This window comes from Lethenteron reissneri, unplaced genomic scaffold (assembly GCF_015708825.2).
Source record: "Lethenteron reissneri isolate LAM-NWPU_2019-01 unplaced genomic scaffold, ASM1570882v1 scaffold_1864, whole genome shotgun sequence".
Classification (NCBI taxonomy): Eukaryota; Metazoa; Chordata; class Hyperoartia; order Petromyzontiformes; family Petromyzontidae; genus Lethenteron; species Lethenteron reissneri.
The window spans coordinates 1268885-1294958 of NW_026891624.1; the positions used below are offsets into that span (position 1 = coordinate 1268885).

The window sequence follows — 26074 nt, forward strand, 5'->3', positions numbered from 1 at the left end:
TTGGGTGGTCAGAGGGATTCCGCGCCATCAGCCACGTGGCTGCACGGGCTCAGCACACCGTTGGCCAGCGGTGTGCGGTGCGGGGGAAGCTGGAAAGACTGACGGAAGAGCGCGTGCGGGGCGCGTCGCAAGGAACAGCTGGTCCGGTGTTGGGACCAGCGGGGTGCGGGTGTTAACCTAAATAAAGAGTGGACGGAGACTCAAGCAAAGCGTGGCGAAGTCCTTTATTACAATAGTAGTAACTACTAATGCTACAGAAGTATCTACAGACTCTATAGTTGTATCTACTGACTGTAGATTTACTGGCCATAGTAGTATCTACTAACTCTACGGTAGTATCTATTGGCTCTATATTAGTATCTACTGACTGTAGTAATATATACTGACTGTACACACGGACACCACAAACACAACACAGCCACCAACACACAGACAGATAGCACATCAGGAGCTATGAAGGCTGGAATTCCACACACAGAGACACCACACACAGACAGCACATAACAGACACACACAGACGTGGTGAGGCCTAGTCCCATGCAGAGCCCCCGGCCTCGCCTAGATTGCCCAGCCAGCCGAGGTGGCACCTTGGCAGGCTGAGGCTGGGCAGCTACCCCCCCCCACCCACGATCCCCCCGCCCGCTCTACAGTAGTATCTACGGCCTATAGTAGTAGCATCTAGCAACTCTATAGTAACTGCACACATTGGGGTGAGAAGAGGACATGAAAGTGAAAATTTTACCTCAGTCCTGTGCATTTTTTTGGCATTTTGAACGCAAATGAATTGCCCCCTCCACCGAACGTGTATGCGTTGCTAGGGGCAACCACGGCTCAGCTTTGTCGCGCATGCGTAGATGCGTGCTTTGGCATGTGTTGAGCAGCACAATATAATAGCACTAAATTGCTCATTTAACTACTTTAAAGTTGACAGATGTGAAAATCGAATAGCGCTGGCTCACCGTGGGGCTTATCGCGTGGTACCTGGCTACTTTTTAAAAACTTAAACCTCACAGTTTGCGAGCCAAATCCTTCGCAATTTTTGTACAGACACACAGACAAAAAAATGACACTAGCGGTAAGTACCCGGCGTTGCCCGGGCAAAAATGACAAACACACACATCGACCCACACACATAGAAACACATCGACTTAAATGCACACACACACACAGGGACTCACACAGACATCGACTTTAGACACACACACACACAAAGAGTTACACACACACATCGACTTACAGACACACATCGACTCATACACACATACATAGACTCACACACAAACATAAATGGACTCACACACGCACAGAGGCACACACACATGGACGTACACACACACAAATGTACGAACAGACACACACACGGACTCACACACACACATGGACCAAAACACACACAGAAAGAAATGTACTTACACTGACTCACATGGAGCGACGCACACACAGCTACTAACACACACGCACAGCGACTAACACACACGCACACCGACTGACACAAACACACAAACATATCGACTCACACACACATTGACTCACACACACAGACACATCGACTTACACACACATCGCCGCAGACACGCACATCGACCCACACGCACACATAAACTTAGACACAGGCATTATTATTGTGAAAAGTAACTTAATTTAAAAAGAGTAGTTGTCTACACACGCACACCACGCAACACACATTGACTAACACACACACATGGACTTACACACACATTGACGGTATGCACTATCACTATAGCAGTGCATACCGACTGTGGTGGTACCTCCTTTCACTACAGCGGTGCACACGGACTGTGGTGGTACCTGCTTTAACTACAGCAGTGCAAACCGACTGTGTTGGTTCGTGGTATCACTACAGCAGTGCCTAGTGACTGTCGTGTAACCTGCTATCACAAAGGCAGTGCATACTGACAGTGGTGGTACGTGCTTTCACTACTGCAGTGCATACTGAATGGGGTGGTACCTGCTATTAATACAGCAGTGCATACTATGGTGGTACCTGCTATCAGTTGTAGCGTCCCCCCTGTGGGACATGGCTCGTGGCTGGCTCCTCACCACCTCGGGTTAACCCACACACTCCTCCCGTAACCCACCACCCACGCTGTAGGGCTGCGGGCGCGCGCATTACCGGACCTGCTGCCCACCACGTGAACGCGCAGCCACCCGCATCTGTTGCCCACCATGTGCACGCGCTAAAAATAGCGCAGCTGCGGTGCTGGTGCAGGAAATTAATTACTCCGCAGCCTCACTCGCCCCCACGCTCAATTTACTAGGTAATGGATTACTTCGGCACGCAGCCTCACTCGCCCCCACGCTCCAATTACTAGGTAATGTTCGCGCGTCGCACCGTGGATCGTTATCGTCGCTATGCGGACACACTGCGTGAAGCGCGCCGTGTAACCACGCGCACAAGAGAAAGCACCACGTAAAACGGCGAATTAATCAAGATTCACGCGTTAATCCACGGTGCAAACAGTCGATGGCCTTATACGCGCGCTAATTCCCAGTGTCACGGCGCACTATTGATAATAATACACGCGCGTTGATCCACTGTTCATACATGCATGCGAACGTCCCGGATGGTTTATGATTGAATTCGCGCCGATCGTCACACGTAGGCACGCACCCACACCACGTCTACGCTCTCTCCACACCCACAGAAATCACGCGGCATCGTTGCTCTATGCTGGAGTTAATTGCTGACACGACTGTAGGAAAACCCCACGTGGCCCGGAGCCAAAACCACCCAGCGAGCAGCGTCCCACCTAGTTGTACCCAACCCTCACCTATCTCTAAGCTCTCTGTGAGCCCTCACACTATCCCTCTCCCTCACGATTTCTCACGGACGTGCTGCGAGTCGGAGGGACGAGGGTCCAGGAGGTCCCTGCCTGGGTCGTGTCCTAGCCGTGCTCGTCAGCGTCACTCGGACGCTCGAGCGGCAGGAAGGCTGGCTGCATCGTTCGCTGACTTTTTACACTACCACTGTACACATACTATACACCACCATACATACACACATTTCACCACACATCACAAAACTTACCACATACTATGCACTGCACACTTAACACTACACTTCACTCTAAACCACAAATACACTATGCAAGGTGCGTGCATAGCCATCAGGTGGGTTGTACAGTAGAATTGCAGACCCCTGCTGTTACTATCATATAAAATAAAAAAGTAACATCATGCTAAGACCAATTAAATGAAACCCAAGGGATTAAAAGCAAAACAAGTGCAGAAAGTAGGCCTGACATGAAATTGTTTTGATATTATGAACATATATATTTCGTGTATTAAGTCAAATGTAAATATTACAAAAATGCTTACCTTTTCTTTTATTAAAGGGCATTTAAAAACACATCATGAAAACAAATTGGGAGCATCCAGAAAAGCACGGCCACACCTGACAGACACTTTAATAGTAATGTCCAACAGTTACAATTCATGCTTATTCATTTAATCATCATCATGGCTTGGCTTCGCGAACGAAGATCTAGGAAGGACATCCACGTCTTCTGCAGGCACGCTGGTGGCTGACGAGGCCTATGCGGGACAAGCAGGTCCTGCCACAACAGCTGCAAGTATAGGTCTGATCTGGGGTGGGTGCTGAGGGATCATGGTTCTTCCTCCTCCTTTTGTCCTCCATATGGGCCCTGCGGGTATCTTCGAATAAGGAGGTGGCCTGGTGGACTGCGTGCCGCCAGGAGTTGCGATCAGCTGCTTGTGTTGCCCACTGACGGTGATCGATGCAGCAAGCAGTGAGGGACTTCTTCAGGGAGTCTTTGTATCGCTTTCGTGGTGCCCCTATTTCGCGATGGCCAGAGGACAGTTCCCCATACAGCACAATCTTAGGTAAGCGGTGGTTCTAAATCCTGGCGATGTGCCCTGCCCAACGAAGCTGTGTCTTGAGGAATATACATTCCTAATTCATGTTTTAAAAGGCAGCATAATGCTTTGCATATCGACTATTTCACTTCACACTAAATGACTTCATATGTACAGAAAGCCCATCTCTGATTGAATTACACCTATAACCCCATTCATTATTTAAATGACAGAAGCTAGTGAATAAGGAGGATGCTATGGAAAATGGTCTCAAACTCCAGGTTACACATCTTCCAAGGTGCCATTTTACACGTGCTGGCCCCTCCTACTCAGATTTGTCCAAAAAGTCCATCCACACCTCCACATCCACAAACTGCTGGGGATTGCCTCGCTCTCCCTCAGAATCGGAAGGCTCCTCCTGCTTCACGCTGCCTCTATCCACTTGCAGATTGGGTCCTGGAGTCGAATCTTGATCTTCACATTTCACCGTCACTTCTTCACATTTCACCGTCACTTCTTCACATTTCACCCTCACTTCTTCACATTTCACTGTCACTCCTGGCCATGTTGCCAAGTGGGAATTTTCTTCCGATTCTCGTTTCACTAGAGATGGGCTAATTGCAGCACGTTGACTTTCACAAGTCGATTTCACTTTCTCCTTGTGTATCTTCTCATGCCTCTTTAGGTTTCCTGATAATGTAAACTCCTTCCCACAGACAGTGCACTTGAAGGGCTTCTCACTGGTGTGTGTTCTCTGATGAATATGAAGAGTTTTTAAAAGAGCAAATGCCTTCCCACACACAGTGCACTTGAAGGGCTTCTCACTCGTGTGTGTTCTATTATGTTTCTTAAGAGTGTCTGAACGAGCAAATGTATTGCCACACACAGTGCACTTGAAGGGCTTCTCACCCGTATGTGTTCTTTGATGAATATGAAGAGTTTTTGAACAAGCAAATGCCTTCCCACACACAGTGCACTCAAAGGGCTTCTCGCCTGTGTGTGTTCTCTGATGAATTTGAAGAGTTTTTGAATGAGCAAATGCCTTCCCACACACAGTGCACTTGAAGGGCGTCTCACCTGTGTGTGTTTTTTGATGAATATGAAGATTTTCTGAATAAACAAATGCCTTCCCACACACAGTGCACTCTAAGGGCTTCTCGCCTGTGTGTGTTCTCTGATGAATTTGAAGAGATTTTGAACGAGCAAATGCCTTTCCACACACCGTGCACTTGAAGGGCTTCTCACCCGTGTGTGTTCTCTGATGATTATGAAGAGTTTTTGAAAGAGCAAATGCCTTTCCACACACCGTGCATTTGAAGGGCTTCTCACCCGTGTGTGTTCTATTATGTTTCTTAAGAGTTTCTGAAAGAGCAAATGCATTACCACACACAGTGCACTTGAAGGGCTTCTCACCCGTGTGTGTTCTTTGATGAACATGAAGATTTTCTGAATAAGCAAATGCCTTCCCACACACAGTGCACTTGAAGGGTTTCTCACCCGTGTGTGTTCTTTGATGAACATGAAGATTTTTTGAAAGAGTAAATGCCTTCCCACACACAGTGCACTTGAAGGGCTTCTCACCCGTGTGTGTTCTTTGATGACCATGAAGATTTTCTGAACAAGCAAATGTCTTCGCACACACAGTGCACTTGAAGGGCTTTTCACCCATGTGTGTTCTCTGATGAATATGAAGAGTTTTTGAAAGAGTAAATGCCTTACCACACACAGTGCACTTGAAGGGCTTCTCACCCGTGTGTGTTCTTTGATGAGCATGAAGATTTTCTGAACGAGCAAATGCCTTCGCACACACAGTGCACTTGAAGGGCTTCTCGCCCATGTGTGTGCTCTGTCGCTGCTTCAAACGTCCACTGCGATCCGTGCTGTATACACACTGGTCATATTGGTGCGTTTTATCACCAGGCTGTGTCGAGGGTCTCTTCTCCATGCGATTAATTCTGCAGATATACACATACACATTACACATAATTACACACAATATACAAGACAAGGGTCCCCTTGTATAGCCAGACTGTTGGGACAAGTGCTGTTAGCGAGCACCTATGAAGGCTGACACAGGCAATGAGTCGGTGGGTGGCCAACATCACAAATGGCTGCCTTTGTCTCCCTAGTGGCGATGCTTACGCATCGCACCAGGTAATGATTTTAATCTGAGTCGACTGATGGGAGGCCCAGAAATGTTTCAAATAATCATCACTGGTGGTGGCCGTAAGTGGGAATTTCACTTGTGTCTCCGGGTTTGTAGTGCAGCACACCAACCACTGTACTTCTACTCCCCAGATTACACACCCAGAGTACATGCACATAATATACGTACTCATTACACACTCTAAAACAAAGTACACCGAGAAAAAATATCCTGTTCATGCAAGTGCTGATAACCAGCACCTATTAATGCTGACATTGCATTAATAGGATGTGGTGTGGCCAGAACCACAACCGACTGTCATCGTCTCTCTAACAATGTTTCCAAACTGCAAGAGGTAATCATTTAAGACTAAGTAAAACCATGGGAGCCCCAGGACCAGTTCACCTATTCACTGCCACCAATGTTGGCCAAGAGTGGCAATCAAACTCCGAAGAGTTAGTCGCAAAGTGCATGAACCAATGCATCACCACTCCCCACATTACCCGCTCATACGCACAGAGACACACAATTATACAATCATGGTCTATAGACGGCCAGACAACAGCAGTCGAGCATGTTTCTGGCCACCCACCCCCTGGTGTGTCATGCCACCCTTCATAAGTGGTCGCTAACAGTACTTTCCCCAACAGTCTGTTCAAGCTGTAGGGTGCATCTTTGTCTTTATCTTGTGTGTGAGGGAGTGGAGTTTGCATGTTCTTCTCCTATGTTGCATGGGATTCGTCCAGGTTTTCTGGTGTGTTCTTGCAGCTAAACCCAAAAACAACGTAGTTGGTTTTACCCAAAAGATCCCACTGGTGAAATAATTACCTGGATGACTCAATTGAGATTACAATCAGTAAAATTTCTGCCTACTGCAACAACCTTGGCAGAACCCTCCTGAAAAAGAGTTTTGAGACTCAGTGAGGATCTCCTCATTGAGGTAAAGCAATAACCCAGGCTAAGACTAATTCCAAGAGAAACCAGACAACAGTGGGCAAGCTTAGCAGACAAGCTCTGCATAGCCAGGCCCCACATCGTAATGTTTCATATTACAAACTGGACATCGATTCACAGTTATGAAATTGATATTCACACAAAATAAATAATCGAGGCTTTCCTGGGTAAACATATTAACGAACATGTTTAATATCGGGCCTGCCTGGTGTATTTGTTTGTTTTTAATAAATTTGAGTCTGATTTAAGAAGTTATCTTAGACTGACATTGTTTCATTAATTTTACATAATGGCAGCTTTCTGTGCAAGCCTACTGTACATCCCACCTGCTGGCTGTACAAATACACATTACATGTAGTGCAATGTAAAGTAAGGAGGACACAAGATCATGGAATTGGACAAACTAGTCCAGAGCCCAAAGAGGAAGTGAAACCAAGGCAAAACAATGATAAAAAGACTAAAAAATATGGACTGAGTATTACAGCAATTTTTATAAGGATCAAGAGAATAATGAGCTGCTGAATGAACTAGAAAATATATCCCCACCACCAAGGAATGCTGCAATGATAATATATTTTAAGAAGTAGAAAAGCCAATAAAAATCTCAAGAAAAACAAGAGTTAATTCGTGGATGCAATGAGTGGAGAAATTATAAAATCTGGAGGGAAGGAACTTATAAAATAAATCCATGAGCTATGCAATAAAGTATGGAGAGAAAATATTGATTTGAAGCTTGCGTGACTGCAGGAATCCATACTCTTTGGTTCTTTCGGTAAAGTCACGTAGGTATGGAGAGAAAGGAAATACCGGAGGAGTGGGCAAAATCCAAACTTGTGACAATACTCAGGAAAGGAGATCTCATGGAGGGTAAAAATTACCAAACCATCGCACAAATGAGCCTAATGGGGAAGATACTAATAATAGTACTCTTAAATCAATTAAAACCGCAGACTGAGGATTATTTGGCAGATTAACAGGCAAGGTTCAGAAAAATAGGAACACAGTACATCAAATGTTAATTTTAAGGTTCATAGCAGAGAAAGAAAAGAGAAAGAATAGGCTGGTTTACAACTGTTTCATAGAGTTCGAGAAACTATTCGATTTGACAAAGCCAGCTAAAACGTGGGCAATATTAGGATCATACAGAGTAGGGAAAATATTGATCCCGCAGATTCTGCAGGACATAGGTGAGAGGTTAAAGTCGGCAGTAGAATTTGGACCATTAAAGTTTGGACAGGAAATATCAAAATGTTCCCAACAACAATAGACATGACACAGGGAGATCCACTATCGCTAAACAACTTTGTCACATACATGGAAAGATTGATGGATGCCATTCCGGAAAACGGCACAGGAGTATCTGTGCAAGGAAAAAAAAATAATATGGGATTTGCTCACAACACAGATCTGATGGAAAAAAGCTGCGTGGTACTGCAGTAAAGTATGCATATGCTGAATATGCCAGGAAAGGAGGCAGGACTGAAGATTAATGTGGAAAAAACATGGATGATGGCATTAGGAAAGGAGAAATTTGAGAAAGAAGTAATACTAGAAAACAGCAAGATTGAGAATGAAAAGGAATTTGAATACTTTGGAAGTCTACTGACATGGGACGACTGCACAAACGACATTATAGCGAGGGTCGCAAAGGGGAAAGGAGTAATAGCAGGCTTTAATGAAATCTGGAGCAGCAAGTAAATCAGCAACAAGACTAAACTGAACATCTTAAGAACATGCTTGTTGAGTACAGCTTCGCATGAAAACGACTGACAGAGATAAAATGTTGATACTCGAAATGTATTACAGTAAGACCTCAGAGTACCCTGGTGTAAATGCAAATTCGCGTAAGTTGGGGTTCGCCGAAACGAGTGCACTGTATATGATGCTAGCTGGGTGGACTCGTTTCTTGCGCGTGCGATACAGTTACACGCCGTCAAAATACATGTTCACGTGATGGCGGGGGTGATTTGACTTGCTTCTAACCCCGTACTTGTAGCGAAAGAACAAGTCACAAGTGTAAATATGAATCGGAGTCAGTCACATATGATTGGGTCCGCGTACTGAGCCCTCATAATCTGAGACCTTACTGTACTAGAGAATATGTACTGCAACTAACTTGGACTCAGAGTGACTAAAGTAGAACTAAAAAAAAGTTCACACAGAATACCTGATTGATGCAGGCACTGATGAGAAGGAAACTGGCACTAATCAGTAAATGTAAAAGTGTGTTGTTCAGGAAAATGGAAGGAACCGGAAAGAGGAAGACTTTACAGAGAATGGCTGAAGAGATTGGTGCCAGAAAGTTGTGCACTTCTTGAGCATATTGGCACAAGACAGAGGAAAGTGGAACTAATTGACAATGTGCAGTGGACACTTACGGGATATGTCCATAGATCGTGGTGGTGATGATGATGATTACATCACAGCGAAATAGTGCAGCTGTTCATCTCTGCTGACATTGTAGCTCTGTAAAGCAATATCTGTAAGTAATTGTTGTTACATTAGGTTGCTACTAATTACAGTAAGGTTGTGTTAAATGGCAGGATTTAACGGGATTCATGTGAAAGTGCAGCACTGTACTCGTGTTGAAGATAGCAACAGAAGCCTTGATAGCATTTGCTGTAATATTGGTAGTTTAATTGTTGAAAAATGGCTGTGTTGTTAAGATACACTCTGATGATTTAAGACTTTAGTAAATTATTGTAAATGAGTAATGGCTTGCTTGTACATATTTGATGTAAACCTGTACGCTGTATGGCCAAGTTGTATACATTGCCAATGTTGCAAAGGATGTTTTGGGACAGTGTTTAGTGTGATGCCGCCGCCACGAAGCCGTTCGGCAGGCACCAAATCCCCGACCTCGCCACCACCAAGCAACGGAGCCGACCCCGCGTCCCCCTCACCTCACCTCACATGAACACACCCGCACTCATTCCCCCCCCCCCCCCCATAGAGCTCCGAGGGGAGGTCGCCTGGCCGACCGGTTTTTATCCGAGAGACCCTTATCGGGATTAATTCTCACGGTTTCCGGCGATCAGGGAATTGGATGACCTCCCCCGTGCTACGTGGCACCGCGGCGCTGCGGCCGGCCTTAATATGGTGTGGTCGCGGCGTGGGGCATTCGGCCACCGCGGTTGAGGCGCATTTCCCCCCACACACACTCCCACGGGTCGACGGGGCGAGCAGGGGAGGCACGGGACAGCATGAATAGCGGGGTCACAGGGGCTGTTGCGCATAGTCATGGAGGGTTGGGATAATTGCGCTTGAGCGCGCAGGCCCCATTGTTAGGGAGGGTAAGGGATTAAGTAGGATTTACGCCTTGCATGCAGCACACTGATTAGCATATCAACAGCGCCCAGAACCGCCGTGCGCGTGCCAGAGGATCGCGAGCCCATTGTTTAGTGCAGCATCCCCTTTGAGGTAGGGAGGATAAATAGAGGGGCGCAGAGGGAAAATAGCGGTTCTCTCCAGCGCCAGGCGACAGGACGCTCTCCAGTCCAGCGACCCGATCGTCCGTGAGACGCATCGAGGTGCGCTGCGAGCACGGGATCAACGAACCGCCGTGGGCATCCAGCAGGAAGTAAGTAGGTGAATTAGAATCATAGCAGATAAATCGGGAATAGGTATAAAGGTATCAGCGTAGGCCAGCCTCGTCGACTCACTGATTTAACATTAAATTACCAGGTATCAGATAATAAATCATTAATAGCGAAGAGTGGTCTCGCGTGATATTGTCGTGCAGTGTGAGCGTGTGGGTGCGCGTGTGTACACTGTGGTTCACCACGTGAGTGAGCGCTGCGTGGAGCGGCGCACGAGTGGGTGTCGCGTGTGTGCAGGTGTGTGCGCTCGTAGTGTGGGTGAAGGGGTCGGTGCGTCCGCAGGTCCCCGATCCGTCTGTCGCCGCCGGGACTCGCGCAGTGTGAGGGCAGCGTCGTTCGCCCCCGACCCCCGTTTAATAGCGCGTGATCCGTGGAGAGACAACGCAGCGTCTGCAGGTGAACGAGGGCGTGCGGTGAGCTATGCCTCTCACACGAGCTCGCGGAGGGACGGACCAGGGAGGGGAGCCGTCGGGCGATGAGCCCAGCGACGGCAGCAGCTGCTCGCAGAGCAGCGAGGGGTCGGCGCACGGCGGAGCCCCTGCCATAGGCACGGAGCAGGGAGGGACTCCGGGGACCAGCGGCCCCAACAACTTGGTGTCAGAAGTGGGATGAACCCTCACATCTTCACGGGAAGGTGGCGCGCTACTCCACGCAAAGGTAAGGCATGTGTTCACCGGCCAGGGGACCCCTACATGGAAAGCGTTTTCCCGTAATATCATAGGGGCTAAAGAGCTTAATGGCTGGTCGGACGCGCAGGCGTTGCGACATCTTACGTTAAACTTAGACGGGCGGGCAGCCGACTTTGTAGAGGCACTACCCGAAAGCGCGCAAACCCAACTAGAAGAACTAATGCGTAGATTAGACCTGCGTTTCGGCACGCGCAACGCGATACGGGCGAAGACCGCCTTAGAGGCGCGCCGACGCCAAACTGGCGAGGACTTCCGAGACTACGCTGAGGACGTGCGATCACTAACCCGGATCGCCCGTCCAGAGTTCTCGAAGGAGGTCATTGACGCGCTAGCTGCAGACAAGCTACTCAGGTACCTAGCTCGCACCGCGTGGTGGCAGCCCAAAAAGAGTAGCGCAGGCCTCCCTTTCGATACCCTAGTCGAGCAAGCGCTGGAGTGTGAGGAGCTCTCCAGCGAACGCGCGCAGCTCCGAGGGTCGGGACAGGAGTACACCGTGGCGAGCCTGATCCCTGACGAGGAGGAGGATGAGGATGAGCCCGCCAGCCCCATGGGGAGACGGGCAAGAGAGGCCCAGAAACCCCGCGAGACAACCCCGGGTTGGGTAGCTGGGTTACAGACCGGCATGGGAGATATTGCTGGCCGAGTAGACCGAATGGACGGTAAGGTAACCCAAGTAGGGGAGAGGGTAACCCACGTAGGTGAGAGGGTAACCCAGGTACGCGAGGAAGCGAATAAAAATATGAAGACCCTCCAGTCTGAGATGGGGGAACTACGCTCGACCGTAGGGGGGCTGGCCGGGAGAGTAGCCCAATTAGAGTCCGATGTGGGACAACTGCGTACTGGGGGAGGGAGAGGGAGCGGACAGGGGACCCGCTACGGAGCCGCCCCCCCTCCCCGGGCATGTTATATGTGCGACCGCCGAGGGCATCTAGTGAGAGACTGTCCGGAAATCACCCGAGCTAGGCAGACGCGGGGGTTAAACTCCAACGCCCGCTAGAAAGCGGACCAACTAGGGGTGCAATCGACGCGGTCCCGATACAAATAGACGATAATGAGAATAATGGCGAGCGAGTGATCTCCACACAGGTTCCAGCAACAACGCCCACAGAAACGGTGACTCCTGGCGACTGGCTACGGGAGCTGGTGGCGGGGATCACGGGGGCCACGTCGCTGGTGGAAGGGGAAGTAAACGGAGTGCGTACCCGAATCCTGCTGGACACGGGGGCGGTGGCCTCGCTCGTGTGCGCAGCGCACTGCAGCACGATCGGGGTCGACGTGCGTCACCTGCAGGCACCGGACCGCGCGCTGCACACGGCGAGCGGAGCCGGAATGGGGCTGCTGGGGAGAGCCACCTTAGAGGTCCGCATAGGCAGCCAGGGGTGCACCCAGGAGTTCTACGTGTCGAGTGCGTTGTGTCACGAGTGTATCGCAGGTACCGACCTCTTAGAACGGCTGGGACTCAACGTGCAACCCCGCCAGCGATGCGCCACCGTGGAGAGCAACGGCGAGCGGATACCGTTCCTGGGACGAGAACCGACGCGCCCCCGCTTCACACCTGTGGCCGCTATCCTGGCGACGGCAGTCACCATCGGGCCGCTCACCGAGATGCTGGTGCCGGTGGCAACATCCCCCACCGACCCCGCGCTCCGACCATCAGGGGAGGTAATGCTAACTCCTCACCCGGAGTTGGCAAAACGGTATGGGATAGTGGGATCCGCCACGTTGGTAAACGCAGATGGGGACCGATTGTTTATGCGGATGTTTAACCCCCACAGTTCCCCAGCGATACTGCGACGGCGCACCCCGATAGCCACCGTACACCCCCTGCACGCACGCCACTCTAACGACTCGGTGTTCACACTCTGGGCTGAGGACACCGGTCGTCCTGAGGGTGACCAGGACCTGGCCTGGCGAGTCGGCCTGACTCCCCGAGCCGAAGTCGTTCCCCTGCTCGACGCGTTACATGTACCATGGGCGGATTTACCTAAGGGAGAGGCCGATCGGCTGCGCGAGTTACTGCGGGAGTATGCCGACGTGTTCAGCGAACACGACTCGGACGTGGGTCGGACCGACCTTGTTAAGCACCAAATTGACACCGGTGCAGCCCGACCCATCAAACTCCCTGCATACCGAGTGGGCGCACCCGAACGCACCCAGATCAAAGAGGCGGTTGGGGACATGCTTCGCGATAACATAATTCAGCCCTCGGCGAGCCCCTGGTCAGCCCCGGTGGTACTAGTAACGAAAAAGGATGGGTCAACCCGGTTCTGCGTCGATTATCGTAAACTGAACGCAGTCACGCTCGGCGACGCCTTCCCCATACCCCGCATCGACGACACTTTTGACAGCCTCGCCGGAGCGCGATATTTTTCCACCCTCGATCTCGCGTCCGGGTACTGGCAGGTGGAGATGGCGGAGGAGGATCGGCCGAAAACCGCATTCACCACCCCGATGGGACTATTTTCGAGTACTCCCGTTCGGACTCACCAATGCACCCGCGACGTTCCAGCGGCTGATGGAGTTGGTGATGCGGGGTTTGCAATGGGAACAGTGCCTGATTTACTTGGACGATGTGATCGTGTTCAGTAGATCTTTGTCTGAGCATTGGTCCAGGCTACGAGAGGTGTTCCAGCGACTGCGAGCGGCTCATCTCAAGCTCAAGCCACGTAAGTGTTACATCGCACAACGCGAGGTGGGGTACCTCGGGCATCGCGTCAGCGAGGCAGGCGTGCGTACCGATCCGGAGAAGGTACGCGCCGTAGTGGAGTGGCCACGGCCAAGGAATCTGACGGAGATCAGATCATTTTTGGGGCTCGCCACCTATTATCGTCGATTTGTAAAGGGATTCAGCGAGATCGCACGCCCACTCACCCAACTCACTTCCCCTAAGCACCCCTATCAGTGGACGGGGGCCTGCCAGACGGCCTTCACCACTCTTAAAGACCACCTCACCCACGCCCCCACCCTCGCTTTCCCCGATTTTACCACCGATTTTATTTTGGACACCGACGCCTGCAGCAGCGGGCTGGGCGCGGTGTTGTCACAGGTACAGGATGGGACGGAACGAGTCATCGCGTACGCCAGCCGGACCTTGAGTGGGGCCGAGCTGAACTATTGCGTGACCCGCCAAGAGTTGTACGCCGTGATTTTCGCATGTAAGCAGTTCCGGCCGTATTTGTACGGCAGGAGATGTCGCGTACGCACTGACCATTATGCTCTTCAGTTCCTTCTTACATTCAAGGAGCCGCGGGGGCAGATGGCCCGTTGGTTGGCGCAGTTGCAGGAGTACAACCTGCAAATCGAGTATCGGGCTGGCCGGACGCATGCAAACGCGGACGCCTTGTCGAGGCGGCCCACGGTGTACGCCGAGACAAGGGCGGAGGAGGCCTGCCCCTGTTTCACGGGGGGACGCTGCCGGCAGGCAACGGACCCCCGAGAGGCCGCGGCCACTGACCCCCCCCCAGCGAGAGAGAGTGCAGTGTGCGCCACAGAGACCCTCACAGGTGGCACCGAGGATCCCGTCGACCGCCCGGCAAGCGCGGGACCCGCGGCTCGGGACCCGATCGGACGGATCCAGGAGGACGTCGGCTGCGCCTTCCCGGGCCTGAACGACGAGCAGCTGAGACAGACCCAGCAGCGAGATCCGGATCTGGCGGCCGTGGAGGCGGCACTGCGGGAGGAAAAGAGCGCCCTACCAGGACCCTGGAGCGGTTTGTATGGCCGGTTGTGTGTGCAGAACGGAGTGGTACGGGAGTTAACCGAGGCCGGCCAGCCGGGGTGCATCTGTGTTCCTGCCCAGGTGCGACCCCAGCTGCTATGGCTGGTGCATGACCACCCACTCGGGGGCCACGATGGGGAACGACGCACTCGAGAGACCCTGCGTCGCCAGTATCTCTGGCCCAAATTGGCACAAGACGTGGCGGCCTGGGTACAGGGCTGCCGCGCCTGTCAGCAGTGCGGGCCGAAACCGGCACGATACAAGGTACCCCTAAGGCCGTTCCGCGTCAGCCGCACGAATCAGCTGGTCGGGATCGATCTACAGGGGCCATTCCCACGATCCCATCGAGGCAACCGGTATATTCTAGTCGCAGTAGAGTATTTCACCCGCTACCCCGTGGCAGTGGCCATCCCTGATAAAACGGCCTTGGTGGTGGCCCGGGCATTCGTAGAACATTACGTACTCAAGCACGGGATCCCGGAACGAGTCCTCACCGACCAGGGTAGCGAGTTTGAGGCCGAGCTGTTCCAGGCACTGTGCCGAGAATTCGGAATCCAGAAGGACCGAACCACAGCGTATCACCCCCAAGCGAACGGTATGGTAGAGCGCATGAATCAGACCCTAGCGGGGAAACTCAAACGTATGGCGGCCGCAAATCAACGGGATTGGGACGAACACCTCCCCTACGCCCTTTTCGCCTACGCCACCACCGTACACACGTCGACGGGACAAACCCCGTTTTTAATGATGTTCGGCCGTGAGTCTCGTTTACCCGCAGATCTGCTATTCGGCGTCCCTTCCCCCCAGCCGGAGGAGGGAAGCCGCCCCGTGGAACACCTGTTGGAGACCCTGCGAGAAGCCCGAGGCCGAGCATACCCGCAAGGGGAAGCCGCGCATCGGCGGCAGGAACAGGGCACCCGACCCCGCATGGAACCCCCCTTATTCCTGACAGGCGCTAAGGTGTGGCTACACACCCCTCGCGTCGGGGCCGGGCAGGTGGGGAAACTGACGACCTACTGGCGGGGACCCTGGACCGTGGTGCGGCAGATATCCCCCTGGACGGTACTAATTTACGGCGGGGAGAGGGGTCGAGAGACGGTGGTCAATGTCCGCCGCTTAAAACCATGGAAAGCGGCCCCGGCGAGAGAGGACTCCGTCACCCGAAAGCCCCGAAATCCCAGAGTACCCGCACCCCTCGTGTTGGGGGGCCTCGCACACTACATGGGCCCCGCCGGGTCCCCAAGACGCCCCGATCCAGTCCGGAGACGGCGCGGACGACGGCCACTAAACCCTTCCGCTGCTGAGTTTGTGCCCCAGCCCACAGGTGCCGGGGGACGGGGAGAGCCGCTGGAGTGGAGGAGACCGCCGCAGGAGCTACAGAGGACGGAACCACCCGCCCCGAGGCCAGCCACCAGGTCCGGACGGATCCCCCGGACCCCGCAACGTTTCCTCATGGGTGCGGCCCAAGCGAGGTGCTCCAGTCAACCCGGGACGGGGACTGGCACCTCGGGGGGCTATGTGATGCCGCCGCCACGAAACCGTTCGGCAGGCACCAAATCCCCGACCTCGCCACCACCAAGCAACGGAGCCGACCCCGCGTCCCCCTCACCTCACCTCACATGAACACACCCGCACTCATTTCCCCCCCCCCCATAGAGCTCCGAGGGGAGGTCGCCTGGCCGACCGGTTTTTATCCGAGAGACCCTTATCGGGATTAATTCTCACGGTTTCCGGCGATCAGGGAATTGGATGACCTCCCCCGTGCTACGTGGCACCGCGGCGCTGCGGCCGGCCTTAATATGGTGTGGTCGCGGCGTGGGGCATTCAGCCACCGCGGTTGAGACGCATTTCCCCCCACACACACTCCCACGGGTCAACGGGGCGAGCAGGGGAGGCACGGGACAGCATGAATAGCGGGGTCACAGGGGCTGTTGCGCATAGTCATGGAGGGTTGGGATAATTGCGCTTGAGCGCGCAGGCCCCATTGTTAGGGAGGGTAAGGGATTAAGTAGGATTTACGCCTTGCACACAGCACACTGATTAGCATATCAACAGCGCCCAGAACCGCCGTGCGCGTGCCAGAGGATCGCGAGCCCATTGTTTAGCGCAGCATCCCCTTTGAGGTAGGGAGGATAAATAGAGGGGCGCAGAGGGAAAATAGCGGTTCTCTCCAGCGCCAGGCGACAGGACGCTCTCCAGTCCAGCGACCCGATCGTCCGTGAGACGCATCGAGGTGCGCTGCGAGCACGGGATCAACGAACCGCCGTGGGCATCCAGCAGGAAGTAAGTAGGTGAATTAGAATCATAGCAGATAAATCGGGAATAGGTATAAAGGTATCAGCGTAGGCCAGCCTCGTCGACTCACTGATTTAACATTAAATTACCAGGTATCAGATAATAAATCATTAATAGCGAAGCGTGGTCTCGCGTGATATTGTCGTGCAGTGTGAGCGTGTGGGTGCGCGTGTGTACACTGTGGTTCACCACGTGAGTGAGCGCTGCGTGGAGCGGCGCACGAGTGGGTGTCGCGTGTGTGCAGGTGTGTGCGCTCGTAGTGTGGGTGAAGGGGTCGGTGCGTCCGCAGGTCCCCGATCCGTCTGTCGCCGCCGGGACTCGCGCAGTGTGAGGGCAGCGTCGTTCGCCCCCGACCCCCGTTTAATAGCGCGTGATCCGTGGAGAGACAACGCAGCGTCTGCAGGTGAACGAGGGCGTGCGGCGAGCTATGCCTCTCACACGAGCTCGCGGAGGGACGGACCAGGGAGGGGAGCCGTCGGGCGATGAGCCCAGCGACGGCAGCAGCTGCTCGCAGAGCAGCGAGGGGTCGGCGCACGGCGGAGCCCCTGCCATAGGCACGGAGCAGGGAGGGACTCCGGGGACCAGCGGCCCCAACATTAGCGATATGTATAGTTGAGCAGCGTCACGCATGGTGAGCACAGAACAGTGAAAAAATAATTACCTAACAGACTCAACCACAGCATGTATATAATCTTCCGGCTACGTCTTTACAGCTAGGCCTACCACTCCGACTGCGCTTCAGACAATCTGCTACAACAGGGATCACGACAAGGACACATGCTGATATATCTACCAATGAGGTTACCTATGACATCAGTGACGCCAATACAGCAACAGCTAACCTACGAATTCAACAGCAGCCTGACCACAACAGCATCGTCCATCATCACTTTGAACTGCAGCACATTTGACATCTTTCAAGGCGTGGTTCATTAACTAGGGGCGTTGGGGCGCCGCCCACCAAGCAGCTGGAGATGAGAAATTATTTTTGTAATAAAAAATACTTTTTAAAAATGTTTTGTTGTTTTGACATTTTTTTTTAATATCGTGATTCTTTCAACGTTAATTGCCTCATGAAGATATTTTAAGTTGTTCATATTATAAACCGCTGCAATAAAGTTTGATTTGTACCTCAGGGAGGACTCGGGGCGGCCGTGAAGGCATGCAAATGAGAGCTATCACTTCACACATTGCGATTAGCTTAACATTTTCGCCACGCCGTTTAAGATGCATTCAGGGTGGTGAAAAAGGCGCCCATGGCTGTAATTACTGTCAAAATGCTAAGTTGCATTGTGCAAATATAGCAGGTCACGGCTTTTGGCAATATCAAAGGGGTGTGTCGTGTGGACTTGAGGGTCATGGGGGCAGCATTTGAGCGCTGTTGTTTTGCTTAATATTGTTTATAAATGCCTACTGTTGCTAGAAAAGGCAGTTATATCACTTTCACGGGAAGGCCAATAACATGACGAGGTTACTCACAATAGCCCCACCTCGTGGAAATGTCAGAAGCCGCTACTGCATCTTTCCCTGAAGAAAGAAGATAGGACATTTGCCAGCACATAGCAAGACAATTATATCTCTGAATCAAAAGGCTTACAAGCATGATCCATGGCAGAACCTGGACCTGCAAAGCTCAACCACAGCAGACACACGACTATGCAAGGCCTCACGGGGCAGTTGCATTCATTCATAGGGCCTGGGAGAAATATGAAACTGACATAGATGAGTACTGTGAAAAATTTGAACGAGCATGGGATAGGATTGAGCCAATCCAACAAGCTATGAATCAGTTGATGTCCCTCTATGGACGTTACCAACTGCTGTCTGAGAACTGTTTGGCATTCTCAACAAGAACTAATATTAAGGAAAGCCTGCAAGAACGAGACCTTCAGAAATACATCAACCAGGATCTTGAGAACCTTCTGGACAGGAATCAAAAAGGCTGAGAGTTGGTTCCTCGAAGCACGTTGCAAAATCTTGAAAAAATCACTGAAATCTAAAATATCGAAGACTGGTGCAGATACCATGGAAAGTGCTAAAGCAGATGCTGCATGCATGCGCGCCCCCTATAGGGTAAGGGAGGCAGCCATGAAGCTAAAAATAGCCCAATTGAATAAGAATGCGTGGCAGCTGCTATTGCAACAAGTGAAAAGTCGAGATGGAAATATATTTAAATTCTGTATATCAGGAAAATAAAGCAACTGTGGTTGAGGTCCAGTCCAAAGTATTAGATACAGTTGTAGAACAAGACAGTAGGGAGAACTGGAGTAGGACTGGCAGTCGGAGGCTTCCAGACGATGCTGGTCAACGCACCAGGGACTGTGTAATGAACCACTCCTGCGAGCATACTCGCCCATCCTCTCATCCTGACCACCAGGAAAAAGGTCACCATCCGTGATCCATGCGTTTGCACGCCGACGGATGCGCAAGGCCAGGGTCGCAATCCAAGGATTCAGACTGTCTGGATTAAGGGTGGGTGGGAGGGAGGGCGGTCGTATAGCGGTTTGCGCGCTGTGCTACAAACCCGGCGACCCGGGTTAGAATTCCGCTCACAGCCAACGCCGGTGACGAAAATCTGAACCGGTCCCGGGCCTCCCCTAGGTCAACTCGGCCTCAAATGAGTACCTGGTGCGGTGTGTAAACATCGCCGGGCGTGGTGCTGGTCACCCACCACTTCGTGTGCCGTTCCGGCCTTCATAGATGCTCGCTAACAGTGGGTGAGTGTGTAAGTGTATGAGTGGGAGCGTGTGGGTGAGCGTGTTGATGGGCGAGTGTAATTGTGTAATGCTTTGATGTCTCATTTCGACTAGAAATAAACGTTTGGGCTGGTTTCGTCCGAATATTCCAGTGTTGAAAAGCGGCCTGCAGATTACTCAATCGGGCGATACGCGCAGAAGCATCGCCCCCCCCCCTCCCCCCCGAATGCAAAACAAAAACTCGACGATCCTGAACTAGAGAATGGAGACTCTGAGAGGTAAAGCAGTCAGCCAGGTGAAGACAAATTAAACTTAGCAAGCAAATACAGGCAAGGCCTGCATGGCTAGGCTCCATGTTGTCCGGTTGCAACCTGGACATCGATTCCATACTTGCCGCTACTCAATTAATATCGCTACGAGAGAAGAAGCGAGGCTGTACCTGGGCAAACAACAACAACCAACATCACGATGCGAACTTCTCACCTCGGATCCTTCGCGAGTAACGCGTCCAGAAGCGGCTCTTGGCATCTCGTGACGTCACGCGGAAGCGCGCGGCGGTCGAGGTGACATGACGTCACTAACGAATAACATACTCCAATCTCCGCCCACTGAGGGCTTTAACTGAATACATTATGTTAATTTCATCATTGCCCACATTAGAGTTAATGGGCGTGTCTGCTGACAACGCATTCAAGACGGAATGAATAAAAGCTTTCGTGACTGCAGGAATTAATATTCTTTGGGTTGTTCAGTAAAGCCACATAGATAGAAAAATATAACAAAAATCTAAATCACGACGTTTCGATCACAACACAAGCAATCGTCTTAAGGTGAAAAAGAGGAAAATCTGCTGAGGCAGGCTGTTTATAAAGGTGTAATGTTGTAAATAACAGATGAATAAACTCCTTTAAGGCACACACTGGTTTATTGTCTTTCTTCCGACAGTCCCTACACACATGGAGGGATATACGGTTCACTCACCCGTAGCCTAAGGAGGTACAGCCTCCGTACCTGGCGGGACTTATACACGGGTCTGGCTGCTAGCCTAGGGAGGTTGTTGTATCTATGCCCTGTTTTCTTTGGTTCTTTCGGTTAAGTCACGTCTAAGGATAAAATAATAAATCAAAATAATAGCATATTACGACGTTAACCGAAAAAAACCAAAGAATAATTCCTGCAGTCACGAAAGCTCCAAAATTAAGATTGAACCACTTCTACGGGGAAGTTTTAAGCTTATCTTTTTTCTCTCTCTGGCTATTTGTTCTCTCTGCCTGTGTCCTCTCTTTGGAATTTTCACACTTAAATTCTAACTTAGCAATCTTTGAAATACGTAATCAACCAGGCTATGCGTTAATTGTGTGTTGACCGACTCTCTGTGTTGCATTACATCACATTTCGATATTTTGCGAGGTTATTTAATTTTAGTGTGCCTTTCTCCTAATTTTCAAGCTTGCGTGCCGTGCCACGTCGTCATCCTACTTGCGCAGCAGCAGCACGTTGCCGTCCACGCATTGATATGCTAATTTTCTCTGCCCCCTCCCTCTCTCCGTCCCCACCCCCCCTCTCTATATTTAAGGGACCGTCACAGAAACGACCCCTCTCTTTGTGCCGATATGTGTCCTCTCTCTGTGTGTCCTTGTGATGTCTGTCTGCTTGTATGTCTGTCTATAGTTTTCTAGATAGATTTTTGTTGCTATTTCTTTTATGCCTGATGATGATTGCTTGTGTTGCAATCGAAACGTCGTAATATGCTATTATTTTGATTTATTATTGTATCTTTAGACGTGACTTAACCGAAAGAACCAAAGAATAATTCCTGCAGTCACGAAAGCTCCAAAATTAAGATTGAGCCTTAGCTCTTAGAAGAACTGGAAGGCTTAGTCCAGGGTCCTAGCTTCTTCAGCCCGGTCTTCGTGTGCGAACTCCCGCGCGCTCCCCGCGCTTGCCCTTTTATACCCGTTTGTAACTCTCTTTGACCAATCCCACGCTCCCTCGTGGAACCCTCTGATTGCTTCTTTACAATCCGTCGTTTCGATGCTCTTTTACCTTATGTGACCCCTGGCCGTTGGTCTGGCGGGAATCTGTGTTTAGGATCCGCTCTCAATCTCCCTGACCCCGGCCGTTGGTCCCAGAGCGATAACACTGCATTGCCCCTCTGATGCACAGTGGCCCCGCAGGTTACCGTATAGAGCAGGGGTCCTCAAACTTTTTAAACAGGGGGCCAGTTCACTGTCCCTCAGACCGTTGGAGGGCCGGACTATAGTTAAAAAAAAAACTATGAACAAATTCCTATGCACACTGCATATATCTTATTTTGAAGTGAAGAAACAAAACGGGAACAAATACAATATTTAAAATGAAGAACAAGTAAAGTTAAATCAACAAACTTGCCAGTATTTCAATGGGAACTATGGGCCTGCTTTTGGCTAATGAGATGGTCAATGTCCGGTTCCATATTTGTCACTGCTAGTCGTAACAAGTGATGCAAGTGTGCATCCGTTAGTCTAGATCTGGTTGGAGATTTCAAATGTTTCATTCTGGAAAAAGTCTGTTCACAGACATAAGTGCTGCCAATGATGGTTGCCATTTTGAGTGCATGGTTCCTGAGATGAGGATATATCTCAGAGGGGAGAGATGCATAGAAATTATGAAGGCTGCTTGACTTGAATGCGTCTTTCAGAGAGTCACAATTCTGCAGTTCAGCCAGTTCCATTTGGTAAATTGTATCCACATTTTCAATGTAAATAGAAAATGGGTTACGGAAAAGCTGTATGTCCTGTTCATGGAGATGAAGCTCTTTAAATCCAAATTGGAACTCCTTTTGCAATTTTTCCAGTGAATCCACACATGTTTTGTTTGGGAATGCAACCAATGGTTTTTCCGCTAACAGATTTTGAGTTGTGGGGAGATGGCAGAAGTTTTCCTCCTTCACTTGTTTGATGAGGAGGCCTAATTTTACTTCAAATGCTTTGACATTTGATTGCATATCACAGATGAGCTTCCCCTTTCCTTGAAGTTGCACATTGAAACTGTTGAGTAGCTCTGTTACATCTGTCAGAAAGGCAAGGTGCCATTTCCATTCTGCATCATTGAGCTCTGGTACTTCTTTGTTTTTTGAAAGCAGAAAAGCTGTAATCTGTGGAAGTAAGTCATAGAAACGTTTCAAAACTCTCCCTCGACTCAGCCAACGGACTTCTGTGTGATACAGAACATCTTCATAGTCAACATTTAGCTCAGACAGAAATTCCTGAAATTGTCTGTGGTTTAGTGCATGAGCTCTAATGAAGTTAACACAAGATACCACAAATTTCATAACAGAGTCCCACTTCAGTGATTTACTACACAGCGCTTGTTGGTGGATGAGGCAGTGTATGGCTATTGGATGAGAATGGTTATGTTTGTCCATCTCTTGGTTAATGCGAGCAATTACTCCTTTCTTAGACCCCACCATGCTAGGAGCACCATCAGTTGTCACACTGGCTAGTTTAGCCCAGTTCAGCTCCAAACCATTCACAGTTTGGCAAACCTTTTCATAGATATCCTCTCTTCTTGGTTCTTTCGGTAAAGTCACGTAGAGGGGAAATAATAAAATAATAAAAATAAAACATAATAAAATAATTCTCACGACGTTTCGGCCACAACGCAAGCAGCCATCCTCAGGTGAAAACCAGGTCTGTCAGGGAGACAGCGTCTGAATGAAACAGCACACGAGCTTGGAGCATATATATAAGCTGGGTTGGAAACGGGGGAAAGAGCGCCTTGACAAAATAATTTTCATATCAAGAGGAATTTAGCATATTTATGGGAAATGCAGGAATGTTATTAGTACTACATATGCAGCACGATGAATCCCTGCAGTCACGAAAGCTTTAAATCGAAAGATATCCTCTCCTGTAGTTGTTCCTTTGATGCTTTGCAGTGCAGCAAGCTCTTCTGTGACTTGGAAATAGTCATTCGTCCCACGAAAAAAAATTAGAAGTTGTGCAGAATCACGAACATCATTGCTTTCGTCGAGTGCCAAGGAAAAATAGGAAAGTTTTTTTGTGGAGTTTTGCAAATGCTGATGCGAATTGTCTCCCATTTCTACAATGTAATTGTAGGTCCTGAAAGATTCACTGTACTAAATAAATCGGCCTTCTCTGGACACATCTCTTTGGCAACAGAAAGAAGGCATTCTTTAACAAATTCTCCCTCCACGAATGGTCTGCCAGTGCACGCTATTAGCTTGGCAACTTGAAAACTTGCTCGCAGTGATGAAATATTTAGCTGCTTCTGCTTCACAAATGTATTTTGCTGAGTTGTTAATGTATTTTTCAGTTTTAATATTTTATCTTTTCTCACTTCTCCGACCAACCAATCATATTTATCTTTATGTTGAGTTTCATAGTGTCGACGTAAATTGTATTCTTTGAACACAGACACTATATTCTGGCATATCAGACACACAGTTCTTTCCTTGTACTGCATGAAAAAGTAATCATAAGTCCACTGTTCTTTGAATATCCTACAATCCGAGTCAATTTTTCTCTTTCTTGACATCATTGTTTCCTAGGGAGTCAAAATTGCTATTAGTAAAATACCAATATATATATATACAGCGCTACAAAAACAATATACCAGCAATAACTTTGCCCACACAGAGACATACAGACTGCACTGCCCATCAATGCAGTCTGATTGGGGGGAACTCCGTCCCCTCTCCCTCTTCCACCAATGACCGTCCTTCTCATGTGGAAAAAAAGTAACAGACAGGCAGCGGCGGCAAAAACACCCGGCGGGCCGGATAAATGTCCTCGGCGGGCCGCATGTGGCCCGCGGGCCGTAGTTTGAGGACCCCTGGTATAGAGTGTCTAGCACCTCTACATCGGTTTATAGATGGGCGGGGCAGCTAATGTTAATGTAGGAGCGAGTAGGAGAGTGCGAGTAGGAGAGAGAACTTTGCTTGTAAATGTAAGCTCGGCGAGGGCCAAGCTCGGCTAGGGCCCGGACGACGCAATGGCAAGCCGCCATTTACTAACACACCTAAAGGTTGGCTGTGTTAGTGAATGTAACTCAGAGATTCGAAAATAACTGCTAACATAGGTAGGTAGGATAGGAACATCACAGCCAGTTATAACCTAAACTGGTTAATAACGTCCTTCCAATGATTGCTCATTTTGCACCCATCTTTTGAACACGTCGGCTTTCGCGACCAATATTATTCATAATTAACGTTTTTTGGATTAGATCGCGTTATTCATAAAGGTGTCGTAACCCTCCACCACCCGACACGGCCAATCAGTAAAAAAGTGTCACGTTGACAAAAGACAAATAGTTCACTACTTTAGCCCACCGGTGTGTTGAAGAGTGAATCTACAACATTTACAATTTTTGAGTACGCCGTTTCGCTGGCAATTACATCCAGCATCATCGGGCAATTTGACAAAATAGTAAAGCCCTCACTTGCTCCCGGTCTTAAATAGAGCAGCAGGGTGACGTCATCATTTAACCCATTCAGGTGCAGTGATTTGAGGCAGAGGGGGGGTATTGTAATTATATAATAGATTAGTAATCCGTCAATTGTTATGATTAGTAATAAGTTGTAGATTAGTAATTAGTTTTAATGTGTATGATTTAATAACTGAACCCAATTACTATAATCACTCAAGTACATAACTTAAATGGGGGGGGGGGGTGGTATTATTATATAGTAGATTAGTAATCAGTTAATTATTATGATTAGTAATTAGTTGTAGATTAGTAATTAGTTGAAATTGTGTCTGTGTTTATATATCTGGATGGCTGATAGCCAGTGGGTTTGCAGAGTACCTTCGTCTTGGCAAAATCAATTCCATGTGTGCCCACCACATTAAAATAATGATCAGCCATGGCTGAGGTGTTGGTCCGACCGTGTTTTAGATCTGCCTTATGTTCACAAACCCAGTCCGAAACATGTCGCTTAGTTTCCCCAATGTAACTGCTGCCACAAACACAGCTTAGTTTGTAGATACCCCGGGGTATTGCATGTCAGGGATCACATCCTTCACAGATGAGATCAAATCACGAATTTTATGTATTGTCTTGAACCGTACCTGGATCTTGTGTTTGCTCATGATTTTGGAAATCGTTTTGGTGACCCCTGCTATGTATGGCAAGGTAAT

The 26074-nt window shown here is 49.8% G+C and overlaps 1 protein-coding gene across 1 annotated transcript; it reads right to left on the bottom strand.

Moving 5' to 3' along the window:
* Window positions 1-648: 648 nt before the first annotated feature.
* LOC133339444 (zinc finger protein OZF-like) lies at window positions 649-20501 on the bottom strand. Its single transcript, XM_061547611.1, has 2 exons — window positions 20418-20501; window positions 649-5792 (listed from the first exon to the last, which is right to left on the bottom strand). Exon 2 carries the CDS (start codon window positions 5780-5782, stop codon window positions 4163-4165), a length of 1620 nt encoding a protein of 539 aa, XP_061403595.1. The 5' UTR covers window positions 5783-5792; window positions 20418-20501; the 3' UTR covers window positions 649-4162.
* Window positions 20502-26074: the final 5573 nt, after the last annotated feature.

Excerpts from the sequence above, each read along its gene's own strand:
- LOC133339444 (XM_061547611.1), bottom strand. The coding sequence starts at position 5,782 with ATGGAGAAGAGACCCTCGACACAGCCTGGTGATAAAACGCACCAATAT.